Raw genomic sequence first — 14,910 nt, forward strand, 5'->3', positions numbered from 1 at the left:
CCGGTGTCCGGGAGACCGGATCCCGCTTCCCCAGCAGCGGCCTGAGGACCTGACATCGACTTCCTCTTATTCACCGGGGCTGAGGGTGGACGCGGTGGGGGAACAACGTCTGGAATCTTGAGGACAGAGGAAGAAGCCCCCCCAATCCGGATTATTGGAGGGGAAAGAGCCACCAAGCGTGGGGAGGGGGAGAGCGGGGCGTTGGGCGCCCCCGCAGCGGCCGCTGTCCTAAGCTGACGGGCATCGGCCGGCTCTCCCCCTCCTGCCAGCCGGACACGAGCGACCAACGCCAGGGACTTTTTGTACCACTGCATCCTCCCATCTTGGCTCTGGGGCTGGCCCAGGGAGCGACACCCCCAACCCCCAGTCCATTTGCCCTGGGTAGGAAAGAGTATCCTTACACACTCCAGAGTGAGGGGTCCAGGGCCTAGGTTACTCGTGCCCATCCCCCGCCCCCATTTCTGTTTAGGAGGAAAGGCCTGGCGACCCCAACTTCTTTCACGCTTCTGCAGTTCCCAGCCCTCCGTATTTCTTTCCCTGGCTGCTGACCAGCTCTCCATCTCTGTCTCCTGGTTTCAGACCTCCTTCTTTGACATGGAGAGTAACCTGTCTGGCTTGGTGCCTGCAGCCGGGCTGGTTCCTGCACTCCCACCTACAGTGACCCTGGGGCTGACCGCTGCATACACTGCCCTGTACGCTCTGCTCTTCTTCTCTGTCTATGCCCAGCTCTGGCTGGTGCTTCTGTATGGGCACAAGCGCCTCAGCTATCAGACGGTCTTCCTGGCACTCTGTCTGCTCTGGGCAGCCTTGCGTACCACACTTTTCTCTTTCTACTTCCGAGATACTCCCAGGGCCAACCGCCTGGGGCCCTTGCCTTTTTGGCTTCTCTATTGCTGCCCTGTCTGCCTGCAGTTCTTCACCCTGACGCTTATGAACCTCTACTTTGCTCAGGTAACCACGGGACTGGTGTGGGGGGAGTAGGAGGGCGAGCTCAAGGGCCCAAAGGAGTGATGGGTGTCTCTGCTCCCAGGTGGTGTTCAAGGCCAAGGCGAAGCGTCGGCCAGAGATGAGCCGAGGCTTGTAAGTACTGGAGACGTTAATGGGTCAGTGGCAGGGAGGAGCCCCCCCAGCAGGGTTGAGACAAGAACTCCAGGAACATTTGGGATAGAGCTTGGGGAAACTAGAGCACTTGGTGCAGATAGCTGTGACGGTGTCAGTGGGGAGAGAGCACCTTCATCATCCACGGTGGGAAACACAGCAGCTCCGATCCATGGGATATATAAAGTCCTGCTGCACTTCTAGTGACCTTGGCTGCACTGCCCCTGTCCTTTCCATATTTTCCCATCTCATCAGAGATACTGTTCTTCTTCTCATTTGAGAGATGAAACTGAGGCCCAGCTAGATAAAGCAATGTATTCAAGGTCACACAGCTGGGAGGAGATCTAGTCAAGGCTCAGATCCAGATGTTTGACTCCCTAACTGGTGCTCTTTCTAAGATGTCATAGCTTTCAATCACCTCACCTCTTCAAGTCAGTTTCCTCATATGCAAAGCTAGACGAGCAGAGTTTGGATGGGACCATCTGGGCTCTGGCTGACCTGGGGTCTTCTGAGGAGTCAGGGTGGCTGGTGAGGGCCAAGGAGATTCACGGTCTGGGGCTGACTTTGCTGTGGGCTGCAGGCTGGCTGTCCGCGGGGCCTTCGTGGGTGCTTCACTGCTCTTTTTGCTGGTGAATGTACTGTGTGCAGTGCTGTCCCGCCAACGCCGGGCACAGCCCTGGGTCCTTCTGCTGGTACGCGTCCTGGTGAGCGACTCCCTCTTCGTCATCTGTGCCCTCTCGCTTGCTGCCTGCCTCTGCCTCGTCGCCCGGCGAGCCCCTTCCACTAGCATCTACTTAGAGGCTAAGGTAGGGCCACTAACCCTGATGTAGTATCCTTGGGGATCTTTGGACAGAGGTCTTTAGGATGTAAAGGAAGATGGAAGCTTCCTTTTCCTGAAGATCCTCTATTGTTGTCTCTACCAGGGGACCAGTGTGTGCCAGGCGGCTGCCATTGGGGGTGCCATGGTCCTACTCTATGCCAGCCGGGCTTGTTACAACCTGGCAGCTCTGGCCTTGGCCCCTCGGAGCCGGCTAGATGCCTTTGATTACGACTGGTACAACGTATCTGACCAGGTAGGCATTGATCATGTTTGTCCCTTTTTTAGTAACGATAGTATCTAGCCTCTAGCTGGCCAGGGCCCTGCCAGCGTGGTATGTATGGTGGCAGACTGTCCTCAGCCTCTGCTTTTCCCCAGGCAGACCTGGTGAATGACCTAGGGAACAAGGGCTACCTGGTGTTTGGCCTCATCCTCTTCGTATGGGAATTGCTGCCCACCACACTGCTGGTGGGCTTCTTCAGGGTACACCGGCCCCCGCAGGACCTGGTAGGGCCCCCAACAACCTCTAGGTCCAGTGGAGAGGGCTGCACCCTGGGAATTCTAGCCTGGAGTCCTGGGACAGTTATGGGGGGAAAATCCATTGTAGCAACTTCTCCCCCCACACCTACAGAGCACCAGTCGAATCCTCAATGGGCAGATTTTTGGCTCCCGTTCCTACTTCTTTGACCGGGCTGGGCACTGTGAGGATGAGGGCTGCTCCTGGGAGCATAGCCGGAGTGAGAGCACCAGGTAGGAGCCTCAACCCTGCCTGAGAGGTCTTGGGGTCCTGCCTGCCTCCATGAGGCAATGGGGACCGAGATACAGGCCTTGTTTCCTCAGTTTGTTCTGAGTGAAGCCCACCCTGCTTCTTAGCAGTTTGCCCTTTGACGTAGGGCTCTCTGTTTTCAGCCTCTCTGCTCCCCCATCTCATGAATGTGACCCTGGGCACTACCTGGGACTCCTGGAACTTACCTTGCTTCTCTGTCTGCAGCATGTCTGGCAGCCTGGGCTCTGGCAGCTGGTATGGTGCCATCGGGCGTGAGCCAGGCTGGGGTGGGGCCAGCCAGACGAAGACCACTCCTCTGCTCTTCTCCCAGGTGCCAGGACCTGGTGGCCACCATCACAGCCTCTATTCCACACCACAGACATGATCTCCTTTTACTTCCCTTAGAGCACCCAGGCCCCAGCTCTCCTTATCCCCGGCCTCTGTGCCAAGTACACCTGCTGCTTCTTGCCCAGGATGCCAGGGGACTGTGGCTGCTTCTCTCCTCTGGCCAGCTCCTTGCTGCTCCTACTGTAGTGAGCTTGTGCCGTTCCCCTAAGGTAGGGACAAGGCCCCCAGGCTGCCAGATGCCCACGGTGCCCTGGCATGACCTGCTGCCTCTGCTTCCACACTGGAGCCAGCTACCTCTCCTGTGCCTACCACTCAATAAACAGAGTCTGTGCCCTGTCCCTTCATCTTTCACTTGTCTGAGTTCTGTTCCTTCTTACCTTGGCCTGTTTGGCATCAGGCTGATCAAACACTGGCCCTTGACATGGCTTGCTAGACTGGGCAGGTGCCACTCACCGTCATAGGGCTAGCAGGCATGGAGTGGAAGAGGGACTGCACAGGCCTCTGTTGTCAAAGCTTTCCTTGTTCTGAGTAGCTTTCCCTGTGTTGCCCAGCCTGACCTGAAATTCTTGGGCTCCAGTGATCCTTCTGTCTTAGTCTCAGCTCAAATAGCTGGGGCTAGAGGTGTGTGCACCTGTCCTGATTGAATCGCCTCCAGCTGGGTGGTGGTGGTGGTGGTGGTGGTGGTGGTGGTGGTGGTGCACACCTTTAATCCCAGCACTTGGGAGGCAGAGCTCCTCTGTGAGTTTGAGACCAGCTTGGTCTACAAGAGCTAGTTCCAGGGTAGCCTCCAAAGCCACAGAAAAATCCTGTCTCCAAAAACAAAAAAGAAGAAGAAAAAGAAGAAAGAAAGAAAGAAAGAAAAATCACCTCCACAGGCAGAGATGTAGCTTCATTGATTACTTTCCAGTAATGTCCAGTGCCAGGGGTTGAATCTCAGAAGGGGGCAGGAAATCAAATCTCCATGAAACTTTCTGCTGGTTGTGCAGAGAGTCATACCCCTCTCCCAGACCACACAGCACTGTAATTGTGTGGCTTTGAGAATCTGTTAAACAATTGCATTATGAGCTGGAGAGATGGTTCAGAGGTTTAAAAATGTATTACAGCTGGGCAGTGGTAGTGCATGCCTTTAATCCCAGTACTCAGAAGGGAGAGGAGGGCTGGATGGTGGTGGCTCACGCCTTTGATCCCAGCACTAATATGGCAGAGGCAGGCAGATCTCTGTGAGTTCATTGGCAGCCTGGTCTACAGAGTGAGTTCCTGGACAGGAGGGCTACACAGAGAAACCCTGTCTAAACAAAACAAAATGGTATTACATTTCTCGTGTGTGTGTGTGTGTGTGTGTGTGTGTGTGTGTGTGTGTGTGTTTATACAGAGGCAGTCCTCTTCTCCTATCATGCAGGTCTGGGGAGCGAACTCGGGCAGCAAGTGCCTTTGCCCACTAAGCATCTCACCAGCCCTCTAACTTGCTTGTTTTGAGTCAGGGTTTCTCTGTGTAGCCCAACTGTCCTGGAACTTGCACTATAGATCAGGGCGGCCTTGAACTCACAGAGATTTATCTGGCTCTGCCTCTCTAGTGCTGAGATTAAAGGAATATGCCATTATGTCCAACTAACTTTTATTTTTAAAGTGGCATGTATTTGTGTGTGTGTGTGTGGACAAGTACTTGTCACAGCACATATGTGGGATCAGATGACAATTTATTAGTTGGTTCACTCCTTTAACCATATGGAACAAGGGACAGAACTTATGTCATCAGGCTTGGTGGCAAGGACCTTTACCTGTTTAGCCATCTCATTGACCCGTTTTCAGCTTTTTGAGACAGAGACTTTGTAATGTAGCTGAAGATGACTTCGAACTCCTGACACTCCTGCCTCTAGCTGTCAGCTGCTGGGATTACAGGCGTGTACCATCATGTCTACCTAGCTTGTTTGGCATCTTTTTTCTCCCTAAGATTTATTTTTACTTATATATAGATGTATCTGTACCTGCGTGTGGTGCCCAAGGAAGTCAGAAGAGGGCATCAGATCCCTTGGAGAGTTAGAGGCCATTGTGCGCTGCCAGGGCTGGAAACTGAACTTAGGTCTTTTGGAGGAGGAGCAGTAAGAGCTGTTAACCACTAAGCCATCTCTACAGTCTGCTGGGCATCTTGTTTTCTATTGGATTAAGTTTTGTGGAGACCTAGTTCCTTTAATACTCAGTTATTTTCATTGTGGGTGTGCATGCATGAACACTCATACAGGTATGGAGCCAGGGAAACCCATGGGGTTCCAGGACTCAAACTTGGAATTTCAAGCATCCTTATGCATCACTGAGTAATCTCACTGGCCAGAAGCTGGGATTCTGTCACCACCTCTACTGCAGCTTTCAGGTGTCAGGAGATGTTGCTGTGGCATGGCCTCCATCTCCTCACTTGGGTATGGGCTCCCCTGATTGCCTGGCCACTTGTGGTCAGCTCCTGGTGCACTCCTACTGCCCCCAACAGTTTAGCTCATGCCCTGTGCTCCTGACAAGACATCCAGGCAGATCTGTCCTGTGGCTCAGGATTGCTCATCAGAGCCTGTGACTCCTGTCCGTCACCCGGGTGATTCCAGCTCCTCGGGGATCTCAGTCTAACAATGAGTCTGCCTTGATGCCCTTTCTTTGGGACCATCCTGAAGCCAGGTCTGCAAGGTCTCCAGAGAGAACAGCAGAGGCTCAGGGTGTCACTAGTAAGCTGAACAATCACTTTGGTTGGAAGCAAAATTGCTAACATTTATAGGGCACTTAATTGTGTATGCCAGGCTTTGAGCATTTATAAACCCTGACCTCTTAAACACTCCAATCAGCACCCAGAGAAAATGATTTTACTATCAGTGGGAACAGGAAGACTCTAGAGAATCTGGTAACCTGCCCTAGGGCCCCTACCATCTGGGGTGGTCACCTTAAACTCTAAGCTTAAAAGTACTGACCATCACCACTAAACCTGTCATGGTGACACACAACTTTAATCCTAGCACTCATAAGGCAGAGACAGGTGAAGCTCTGAGTCAGGCCAGCCTGGTCTACAGAGTAAGTTCCAGGACAGCCAGGACACAGATAAACCCCAACTCCAAAAAAGCAAAACAACAAAAAGTACTGAACACAAAGCCATAGGATCTGGGAAGTTGCAGAAAAGACTGTGGAGATCAGGAAAGAAATGGCTGGGAACGTGAACAGGGAAGGGCAGAGACAGGATAGGACCCAGTCTTAGCTGTTCAGAAAATGCCAGCACTCTATTCTGCCTGCTGGGATTGGCAGGCAGCAGTTGGCCCCCCGGAGGCTGACTCCGGGGCCTGGAGGATCAGAGCTGGGGATGCTGCCAGAGGAGCAGGAGATGCTCCATCAGTGACTTCCCAGAGCTCAACCCCAACCCATATAGCTGGTTAAATCCAGGTAGCCTCAAAGCGATATCCCCGCCCTCCACCCCCACCTACCCCTTTCTCCCTGAGTGCCTCTTCCTCATAAGTGCTGAGCCCAAGGGCCAGACTATTCCCATGGGCGGAGAAAAGAGGGTTCGTCCCAGTCCAGTAATAGACCTAGAAGATTCCAGGAGATGAGTGTGGCAGCTGCCCTGAGCCCTGGGCCAACCGATGCCCAGGTTAGGGCAGCACTGGGGCTCCGATCCCAGCCTGGAAGGTTGGACTCCGCGTCGACCCCCCTCTGGCTCTTCTGCCACTCACTGGCCACGACAAGTCAGGATTGGGGAGCCCAGAGGGTGCAGGTAAAGGGCTGGGTGCAAGGCGGATGGCAGCAAGAGCTGGTGGCGAGGGTGCGGCACGTAGGGAGACGTAGCTCTGGTAGGGTTAAGCGCCCGGGGAGGGGGTTTTTGACGGTGGAAAAGGGGGGGGGTTCCCAGCCTGAAGGCTGTCGGCTCAGTCCCCCCGGCTGCCACCATTTCGGTGGCCCAGCTCGTACCCGCACGCGGCGGCGCGGGAGACCTGGCCGCAACGGAAAGCCGCAGCCGCAGAGGGGGCAGACAGTAAGTGCGGAGCAGGCGCGCGGAACGAGGGTTGCATATCGGGCCTGGGAGCTGGGAGGCGACTGGCAGGCAGGACGGGACACCCACCTCCCGCGCGTGGTTGCCCTCCTCGAGTGGTGTGACCGTGCGTCCCGTCGCAGGTCACGCTTGGAGGCGTCGGCGTAAGGACGCGGGGGAGGTGGTGGGAGCAAGTGGCTGGCGTGCGGTGTCACGCGGATCTGGTGTGTGTGTGTGTGTGTGTGCGTGTGTGTGCACACTCGTGCGCGTGGACCTCTAGGGTGGCTCGGCACGGCGGGCACGCCCATAGTGGTCAGTTGTGCCGTGGTCTGTCGGAGTGTGGTGCAGTGCTATGCCTGCAACCTGGGCAGTTTGCGGCTAGAGTTAAGGGGTGGAGTGTGGGACAGTGGGTCTTGGTGGCTCTTGGCAGTCAGTGTGTGTGTGTGTGTGTGTGTGTGTGTGCGTGTGTGTGTGTGCGCGAGCGCGCGCGCGCCTCCCATCTCCTGCTGCTCCCTAGGTGACAGCTGTTCCGTGGGCTGCAGTATCCATGCTGCCCTTCCCACCCTGTGCCTCTTCCGCTTCTTCCGGGAACCTGATGCCCACCCTTCCTTTCCCTGGCTCTGGGCCCTTCCTCTACCCTGCAGCCAGATCTGAGTTCCTCGAAAGCCCAGCGGGCAGGTGGGGACCCTGGAGGATCCCTGCCCGGCTAATCCCTGCTAGCCTGGGTTTGGGAAAGGCAGGAGGAGACACATGTATACGAGGAGGCTGCCACAGCAAAGTTGGGAGAGCCAAGTATGGACCTGCTATTCCTGTCTCTTGTTTCACCGGCCCCAGCCTCTCCTCCTGTGTTGCCTTGGAACGCCCAGGTCTTCCCTTGGTCTTCTCCAAGACCAGCTCCCTATGCCTCACAACTCCCCACATTTCCCACTCACCCAGCCTCTACTGAGACTGTCTTATTGTCTCCTTCTTCCTCCCACTCTCCTGATGGTTAGGCCCCAGAGGTAAGAGGGAGGCTGGAGGTGGGGGCCTAGGTGTTAGTACCTGGAACTAGGGTCTAGCTAGAGGATGGGTGGTTACATCCATGGACAATAAATCTGGGGGTTCCAAAACCTTGGGGAGTCTAAGATAGGAAAGGAGGATGCGGGTATAAGATCTCTTCTTAACCCCATAATCCTTGGTTTGGCCTGCAGTGACCACTGCTCCCCAGGAGCTCCCTGCTCCTCCTCCCCAGGCAGGAAGCAGAGCTGGACCTGCCTCTGCAAGGGCCATGCGCAGCACCACACTCCTGGCCCTGTTGGCACTGGTGCTGCTTTATTTGGTATCCGGGGCCCTAGTGTTCCAGGCTCTGGAGCAGCCTCACGAGCAGCAGGTTCAGAAGCAGCTGGAGGATGGCCGAGACAAGTTTCTGAAGGACCATCCATGTGTGAGCCAGGAGAGCCTGAGGACATTCATGAAGGTGGGTTGGCAGAGTGGGCCAGCAGTGGGGTCCTGCTCAGGATGCTGCTTCCAGACATATATGAGGACTGGGTGCATCTGGGGATGCTGAGCAGGAGCTGGGATCCAGGTGTTTGTTTTCAATATGCTGGCCATGTTGTTGTTGCTGCTTGTCTTTGCTGTGCTCCTGGAATGTCTGCTGCCCTGTGTGATGGTGATGAAGGAAGGGGAAATGAACAAACAAATGAAGGGAATGAACGAATGAATGGCTGGAGCACATGGGATGTTACATTTGTACAATTCTAACATCATTAGGTCCCCAGACAAAATCCTAGAGTCACATGTGACTTTCAGCTAACCAGCCAAATTCAAATATATCCCTGGTAATGATTTTTTGGTTTTTTGAGACAGGAGCTTGCTATGTAGCCCTGACTGGTCTGGTACTCACTGTGTTACACAAACTGACCTTGAACTCTGGACTGTCTTGTCTTGCCTCAGCCTCCAGAGCACTGGGATTTCAAGTCTGAACAACCATACCTGGCTCCCTGCAGAGTTTTCACTTGCTAATGTTGGCTGCTCCTCCTATGCTTTTTTTTTTTAGTTCAGATTTTTTTTAATTTATTTATTATGAATACAACACCCTGCCTCCATGTACACATCAGAAGAGGGCACCAGATCTCATTACAGATGGTTGTGAGCCACCATGTGGTTGCTGGGAATTGAACTCATGACCTCTAGAAGAGCAGTCAGTGCTCTTAACCTCTGAGCCATCTCTCCAGCCCTAGTTCAGTTGTTTTAGAGAACCCTGAGAATATCATGAACACCTCCCCTGTGTCCCCAAGTTTGCACGTAAACAAGAACAGATGGTTTTTAGAGGGCTTCTGTTCCTACCACTGTGGATGCCAATTCAGGAGTCCCTCTTGCTTAGTCCAGCAAGTGGGAAAGGTGTGGGTATCAGTCTTCCCAAGCTGCTTTTGATTAGTTTCCATCCAGCCACTAAGGAAGGCTCTGGGCTTCAGCCTTCATGGGTCTAGGTAGTGAGCTTTCGTGTTCCTTCATTTGATTTCCCAGTCACTGTTCTGGAAAGCTCTGGTTTAACTTTAATAAATTAACAATTCTCATTTGGCAAAGAGTATGCCCCATTCCCTGACTGTTCTTTTAGAGGGTCTGCATGTAAGCCTCAGAGTTCCAACTGATTCCTAAGGTGGAGGAGCCGGTGCAAAGATGCTGGTAGAGTGATGGTCTCTCCCTATTCCAGAAATCAGGGCAAGCTTTGCTCAGAAGTGCCTGGGAGGAAAGTGCCTGGCCAGACCACAGGGCAGAGGGAGGGAGGGAGTCTGACCTATTTATCTTCACAATGGAATTGCTGTATTCTGGGATGAGAGAAGGAAAGGAGACGGGGAGCCTAGGAGGGTGGGTGACTCGCTGCTTTGCTTCTCTTCCACGCCAAGAGCTGCTCCCTGAATAAGTGGGTCCTGCAGCAATTATATGCCTATGTGTGCTGTGTGTGTGTGTGTGTAGAGGTACAAATATTGGGGTGAAGCAAATGGGGCTTCTCATTGGAGGGTGTCACATCTAAGGCACAGATCCAGGGACAGGCAGACCACCGTAGGAAGTCATGGAAAGGGAGACTACCTTCCTACTGATTGCTGGGCTTTGGGCTGTGTTCTGGGAATGAAGGGAGATGCAGAAGCTTTGGAGAGAGCTGGCAGTTGGAAAGTACCAAATGAGAGGGACAGAATTTATAGTGTGGGGACAAGCAACTCCCAAGCAGAGGAACAGCATGACAACAGAGGGGAAGCTGGTGAGCTAAGAGTGTGTAGCAGAAACTGGAGAGAGCAGATGCCTGGTCATTGAAACAAAAGGTAGAACACACTGGATGATGAAGGATTTGGGGGATGTGGGGAGAAGATGCAAAATAAAAATTAAGTCACTGGGGCTGGTGAGATGGCTCAGAAGTTTGGAGTACTTGCTACACTTGTAGGGGACCTGGGTTTGGTTCCCAGCACCCACACAGTGGCTCATAACCATCTGTAAGTCTAGATTCAGAGAATCTGGCACCCTTTTCTGGCCTCTGTGGGCACCAGGCATGCACATGATGCATATACATACATGCAAGAAAATAAAACAAATATATAAATCTAAAAAAAATTAACTCACTTTTAATCAGACATTTCATCTCTTTATTCAAAAGGCCATTATTACAGAAAATGGAATTATCTCAGAGAATCTGGGGAGAAGGCTGCTGTATTTTGGGGTGCAAAATCAGAATCTCATGAGTAAAGGTCAAGACCAGTTTGGAAAAATGCTTGTAGCTCACACCTGTAATCTCAGCTCTCAGGCTGAGGTAGAAGGACTACTGTGCATTCCAGGATAGCTTGGGCTAGTGAGTCAGACCCTGTCTCTCAAAACAAAAGCAAACAAACCTCCAATAAGAGAGAGGGGCAGGGGCTGTGGCTCAGTTGGTTGAGTAATTGCCTAGCATGCTGCAGGCTTGGGTTGCCTCTCTAGCACTGCCAAGACTGGGCAGGGCAGGGTAGCTCACACCTGTAAAGTGAACATTTAGTAGAAGCAAGAGGATCCTTGACTACATAGCCTAGATAATAAGAAACCCTGTTCACCCCTCAAAAATAATAAATGCTGAGCTAAGGAGTCTAGACTCTTCTGACAGATTGAAGCCTTGAGGGTTTCTAGCAGTTATTCCAAGGAGGATGAACTTGGAGTGGGTCTTGATAGTGGGGACTGTCATCAGGGGGATGAGACAGACTGCCAACCTCCCTGTGGATTCTCCCCTTGCTTAGTTTGGGGAAGGGCCCTTTGTCACGTCGTCTTCTGGGTGCTCTGACATCCCAGCACCCAGGACAAGCTCTTTCCAGACACAGACTTCCCCTGGGGAATCTGCAGACAGGCAAGAAAGGCATGGCCCTGGCCCTTCACTCATTCAGTCATGCTCACTGAGCACCCCATACGAAGCACTGGGTTTGGCTTTGATGCTATGAGGTGGCATGTGTACACAAGCACAGATATATAAACATCCTAAAATCTGCCACAAAATCTGATGGAGAGAAGTGAACTTTTCAGGAGGGAAGGTCTTACCTTTCAATACATTGTTTAAAGGCCAGTCACTCAGACTCACTTTCCACAGGAGCAGTGGGAGTGGTGGAGTCTTCAAAAACAAACAAACAAACAAACAAACAAACAAACAAACCAGGAACTCACAGGACATAAAGACCATGTGGGAAATTACCCAGCAAATACCCAGTGTTTATTCTTCATGCCAAATCTATGGTATTGGTGCTCTGACAATCACCCCCATGTGACAGAGGAGGAAACTGAGGAACCACACATTAATTTGCCCAGAGTGGCCAAGATTGAACCCAGGCACCTGCTCCCAGTATTTGTGCTCCTGACAGTAAAGTCAGGAATCTGTCATGCCAAGTCAGTTATGGTGGCTTTATGCTTGTAATTCTAGCACTTGGGAAGCTGAGGCAGTTCCAGCCTGGATTACACAGCAGGGCAGCTTGGAATACATAGTGACATGCTGTCTCAAAAAACCAACCACAAAAGGATAGGTAGGTAGAGAGACTGAGAGAGACATTGTCAAAAACCAAAACCAAACAGGAGGAAAGGAAAGAAGTGATACACAGCCAGTAAGCTATGTACAGAAGGGGGAGGGCTGGGAGCTGGCCCAGCCAGAGGGAAGGACTGAGGTTCCTCCTTGTGCGCCTTGTCCTGCAGCTCGTGGCTAAAACCCTGGGAGGGGGTGCAAACCCAGACACCAGTTGGACCAATAGCAGCAACCACTCATCAGCTTGGAACCTGGGCAGCGCCTTCTTTTTTCTCGGGGACCATCATCACCACCGTCGGTGGGGGAGGAGATGGGGCATGTGGAGGGAGGCAAGGGGCAAGGAGTTTCCCTGTGGGGGAAGGTGCAGGGAGAGGTAATGGGTGCCAGATGGCGCCTAGATTTCCTGCACTGCCCCTCTATCCAGGCTATGGCAACACAGCCTTACAGACAGATGCCAGTCGTCTCTTTTGTATCTTCTATGCACTGGTGGGAATCCCGCTGTTTGGGATGCTGCTGGCGGGGGGTCGGGGACCGGCTGGGCTCCTCTCTGCGGCGGGGCATCGGCCACATCGAAGCAATCTTCTTGGTGAGCTGCACTGTGCCCCTCATAGGGTACTCTTCCCTAGGGTCTTGGCATGTGAGTGTACACTCCTAGAGAGCCTCACAGTAAGTCAGGATGGGGGTAGGGTGGGGTGGGGAGAATGGGATTGGAGGCTACTGGTGTCTCCATGGCCCTATCTATTGGCCCTCCCCGCAGAAATGGCATGTGCCACCTGAGCTGGTGAGAATACTGTCTGCGGTGCTCTTTCTGCTGATTGGCTGCCTGCTCTTTGTCCTAACTCCTACCTTCATGTTCTCCTATTTGGAGAGCTGGAGCAAGCTGGAAGCCATCTACTTTGTCATAGTGACACTTACCACCGTGGGTTTTGGCGATTATGTGCCTGGTGAGGCTAACTTTGCCCAGCATTTTTCTTAACTACTTTATTCCTGCACTCTGCCTATGCACTACTGAGGGGCATTTGCCCCAGCTTCCACACCCATCATGAAATGCAACATGGTGTTCCAGCAGGCAGCACCTAATGCCCACTTACACCTTGTATGCCTGAGTCCCGTGCATGCTCATTCATATATTAAGTTCACCCCCCTTGCATGCTCTTATTATGCACAATTAAAACTCGTACACATTCATACTGCATACATCACCACACTCTAGCACATCCCCCCTTTTTTTCTGGGGAGGATACTCTCTCAACAAGGTGCAGAAACCGGCAATGAGCCAGAGGCTCACACATTTGCCTCCTGGCCCTGTCAATTTATTTTTCCCTCCCTGTGAAATGTCTAGGCAATAGCCTCGGGCAGAACTCAGCCTACCAACCTTTGGTGTGGTTCTGGATCTTGTTCGGCCTAGCCTACTTCGCCTCGGTGCTCACCACCATCGGCAACTGGTTGCGAGCAGTGTCCCGCCGCACACGGGCAGAGGTAGGCTTCCTGGCTCTGTTCTCTGCGCATGCGCCACGCATGTCACTTGCGTGTTGTACCTTTAGCAGCTGGTTGACTAGCCAGACTCCCCTTCAAAATATGGGTGCCTCGGAAACTGAGACTCAGAACGTGAGGTACTGGGAACAATGAGAGTAAATTCAGGTTTGTCAGGGACTTGACCCCTCGGCCTGCATGGATAAGGTTGCCAGGGTTAGTAAATAAAAAAGCAGAAAGGCGGGGTGATACATGTCTGTAAATCCCAGCGCTTGGTAAGCAGAGCAGAGTCAGGAGGATGGTTGCGAGTTCAGACCTGCCTGGACTATAGAATGAGACTCTATTTCAAAAACAACAAAACTAGGAAAGCCAGTTACATGTGAACATGTTGTTCGGATGAACAACAAATAAGATTTTAGAACATGCCCCAAATAGTGTATGAGACATACTGATACTAAATTTTGTGATTTTTCTGAAACCTTCATTTTGCTAGTCAATTACAGAGAGGCAACGAAGGTTGAAACAAAACTGGGACTTTCTAGAAAGGTTCCTGGAGAAGGGTGCATCCGGCCAATGCAGGAAGGGACAGTATGCCTGTGGCATCAGGCTGAGGCTCGAGGACCAGGTGAAAAGATGGATGCGATTGGTTAAGGGAAAGTTCCCGAAGTTGCAGTCGGCAGACATCCTTTCCTTTCTGTGCAGATGGGTGGCCTCACGGCTCAGGCTGCTAGCTGGACCGGTACAGTGACAGCACGAGTGACCCAGCGGGCCGGGCCCAGTGCCCCGCCGCCAGAGAAGGAGCGACCATTCCTTCCCTCCTCCCTGCCGGCCCCTCCTGGTGTTATCGAGCCAGCCGGCAGGCCGCGATCCCCTGGGTCCCCAAAGAAAGCCAAGACACCTTCCCCACCAACGGCCTCAGCTCTGGATTACCCCAGTGAGAATCTGGCCTTCATCGACGAGTCCTCAGACACGCAGAGTGAACGTGGCTGCGCCCTGCCTCGTGCGCCTCGGGATCGCCGCCGTCCCAATGCCCCCAGGAAGCATTCGAGACCCCGGGGTCCTGGGCATCTCCGAGACAAGGCTAGGCCGGTGTAGGGGTAGGGTCCCTACTCTGGGATCCCCCCCGCCAGGGAGTTCTTTCTTCCTGATGCACAGGCTTGTTTGGCTTATTTGACCAAAGAGCCCTCTCTTGTTCAACTCGATTGCAACCCTGGGAGTCCAAGGGTTGCCAAATGCCACAGCTCTTCCCCGACTGGCCCCTCACATCCAGCCATTTCCAAATCCCACCATCCAAGGTTTTCTGTCTCGCTGTCCTAGCCCGGCTTGTCCCTCACACTTCACATCTGTGCCTCAAAACCTGCACCAATAAACAAAAAGTCTGCACCACCGAGTGAGTCCTCCTGGGACCCGAG

The 14,910-nt window shown here is 53.0% G+C and overlaps 2 protein-coding genes across 3 annotated transcripts; both read left to right on the forward strand.

Annotated features, from left to right (window-relative positions):
* Window positions 1-237: 237 nt before the first annotated feature.
* Gpr137 (G protein-coupled receptor 137) lies at window positions 238-3,373 on the forward strand. 2 transcript variants are annotated; one of them, XM_040748672.1, is made up of 7 exons: window positions 238-951; window positions 1,031-1,080; window positions 1,679-1,904; window positions 2,022-2,171; window positions 2,294-2,422; window positions 2,547-2,665; window positions 2,907-3,373. In XM_040748672.1, the coding sequence occupies exons 1-7, from the start codon at window positions 595-597 to the stop codon at window positions 3,064-3,066; spliced, it is 1,191 nt and encodes a 396-aa protein (XP_040604606.1). In that variant the 5' UTR covers window positions 238-594; the 3' UTR covers window positions 3,067-3,373. The 2 variants fall into 2 exon arrangements, with proteins under 2 accessions (XP_040604606.1, XP_040604611.1); XM_040748677.1 differs by lacking the exon at window positions 2,294-2,422.
* Window positions 3,374-6,924: 3,551 nt separating this feature from the next.
* Window positions 6,925-14,884, forward strand: Kcnk4 (potassium two pore domain channel subfamily K member 4). The gene is given in 9 exon segments (XM_040748695.1): window positions 6,925-7,026; window positions 8,214-8,479; window positions 12,196-12,291; window positions 12,293-12,323; window positions 12,450-12,544; window positions 12,546-12,611; window positions 12,783-12,969; window positions 13,368-13,504; window positions 14,201-14,884. Coding segments are annotated over 9 exon segments (1,272 nt in total). The 5' UTR covers window positions 6,925-7,025; the 3' UTR covers window positions 14,594-14,884.
* Window positions 14,885-14,910: the final 26 nt, after the last annotated feature.

Source organism: Mesocricetus auratus, unplaced genomic scaffold, assembly GCF_017639785.1.
Source record: "Mesocricetus auratus isolate SY011 unplaced genomic scaffold, BCM_Maur_2.0 Super-Scaffold_4256, whole genome shotgun sequence".
Taxonomy (NCBI): domain Eukaryota; kingdom Metazoa; phylum Chordata; class Mammalia; order Rodentia; family Cricetidae; genus Mesocricetus; species Mesocricetus auratus.

Bases quoted from the DNA above. Each gene is read 5' to 3' on its own strand.
- Gpr137 (XM_040748672.1), top strand. From the start codon at position 595: ATGGAGAGTAACCTGTCTGGCTTGGTGCCTGCAGCCGGGCTGGTTCCT. The intron at 1,905-2,021 runs GTAGGGCCACTA...TGTCTCTACCAG, and splicing joins GCATCTACTTAGAGGCTAAG to GGGACCAGTGTGTGCCAGGC. The intron at 2,423-2,546 runs GTAGGGCCCCCA...CCACACCTACAG, and splicing joins ACCGGCCCCCGCAGGACCTG to AGCACCAGTCGAATCCTCAA.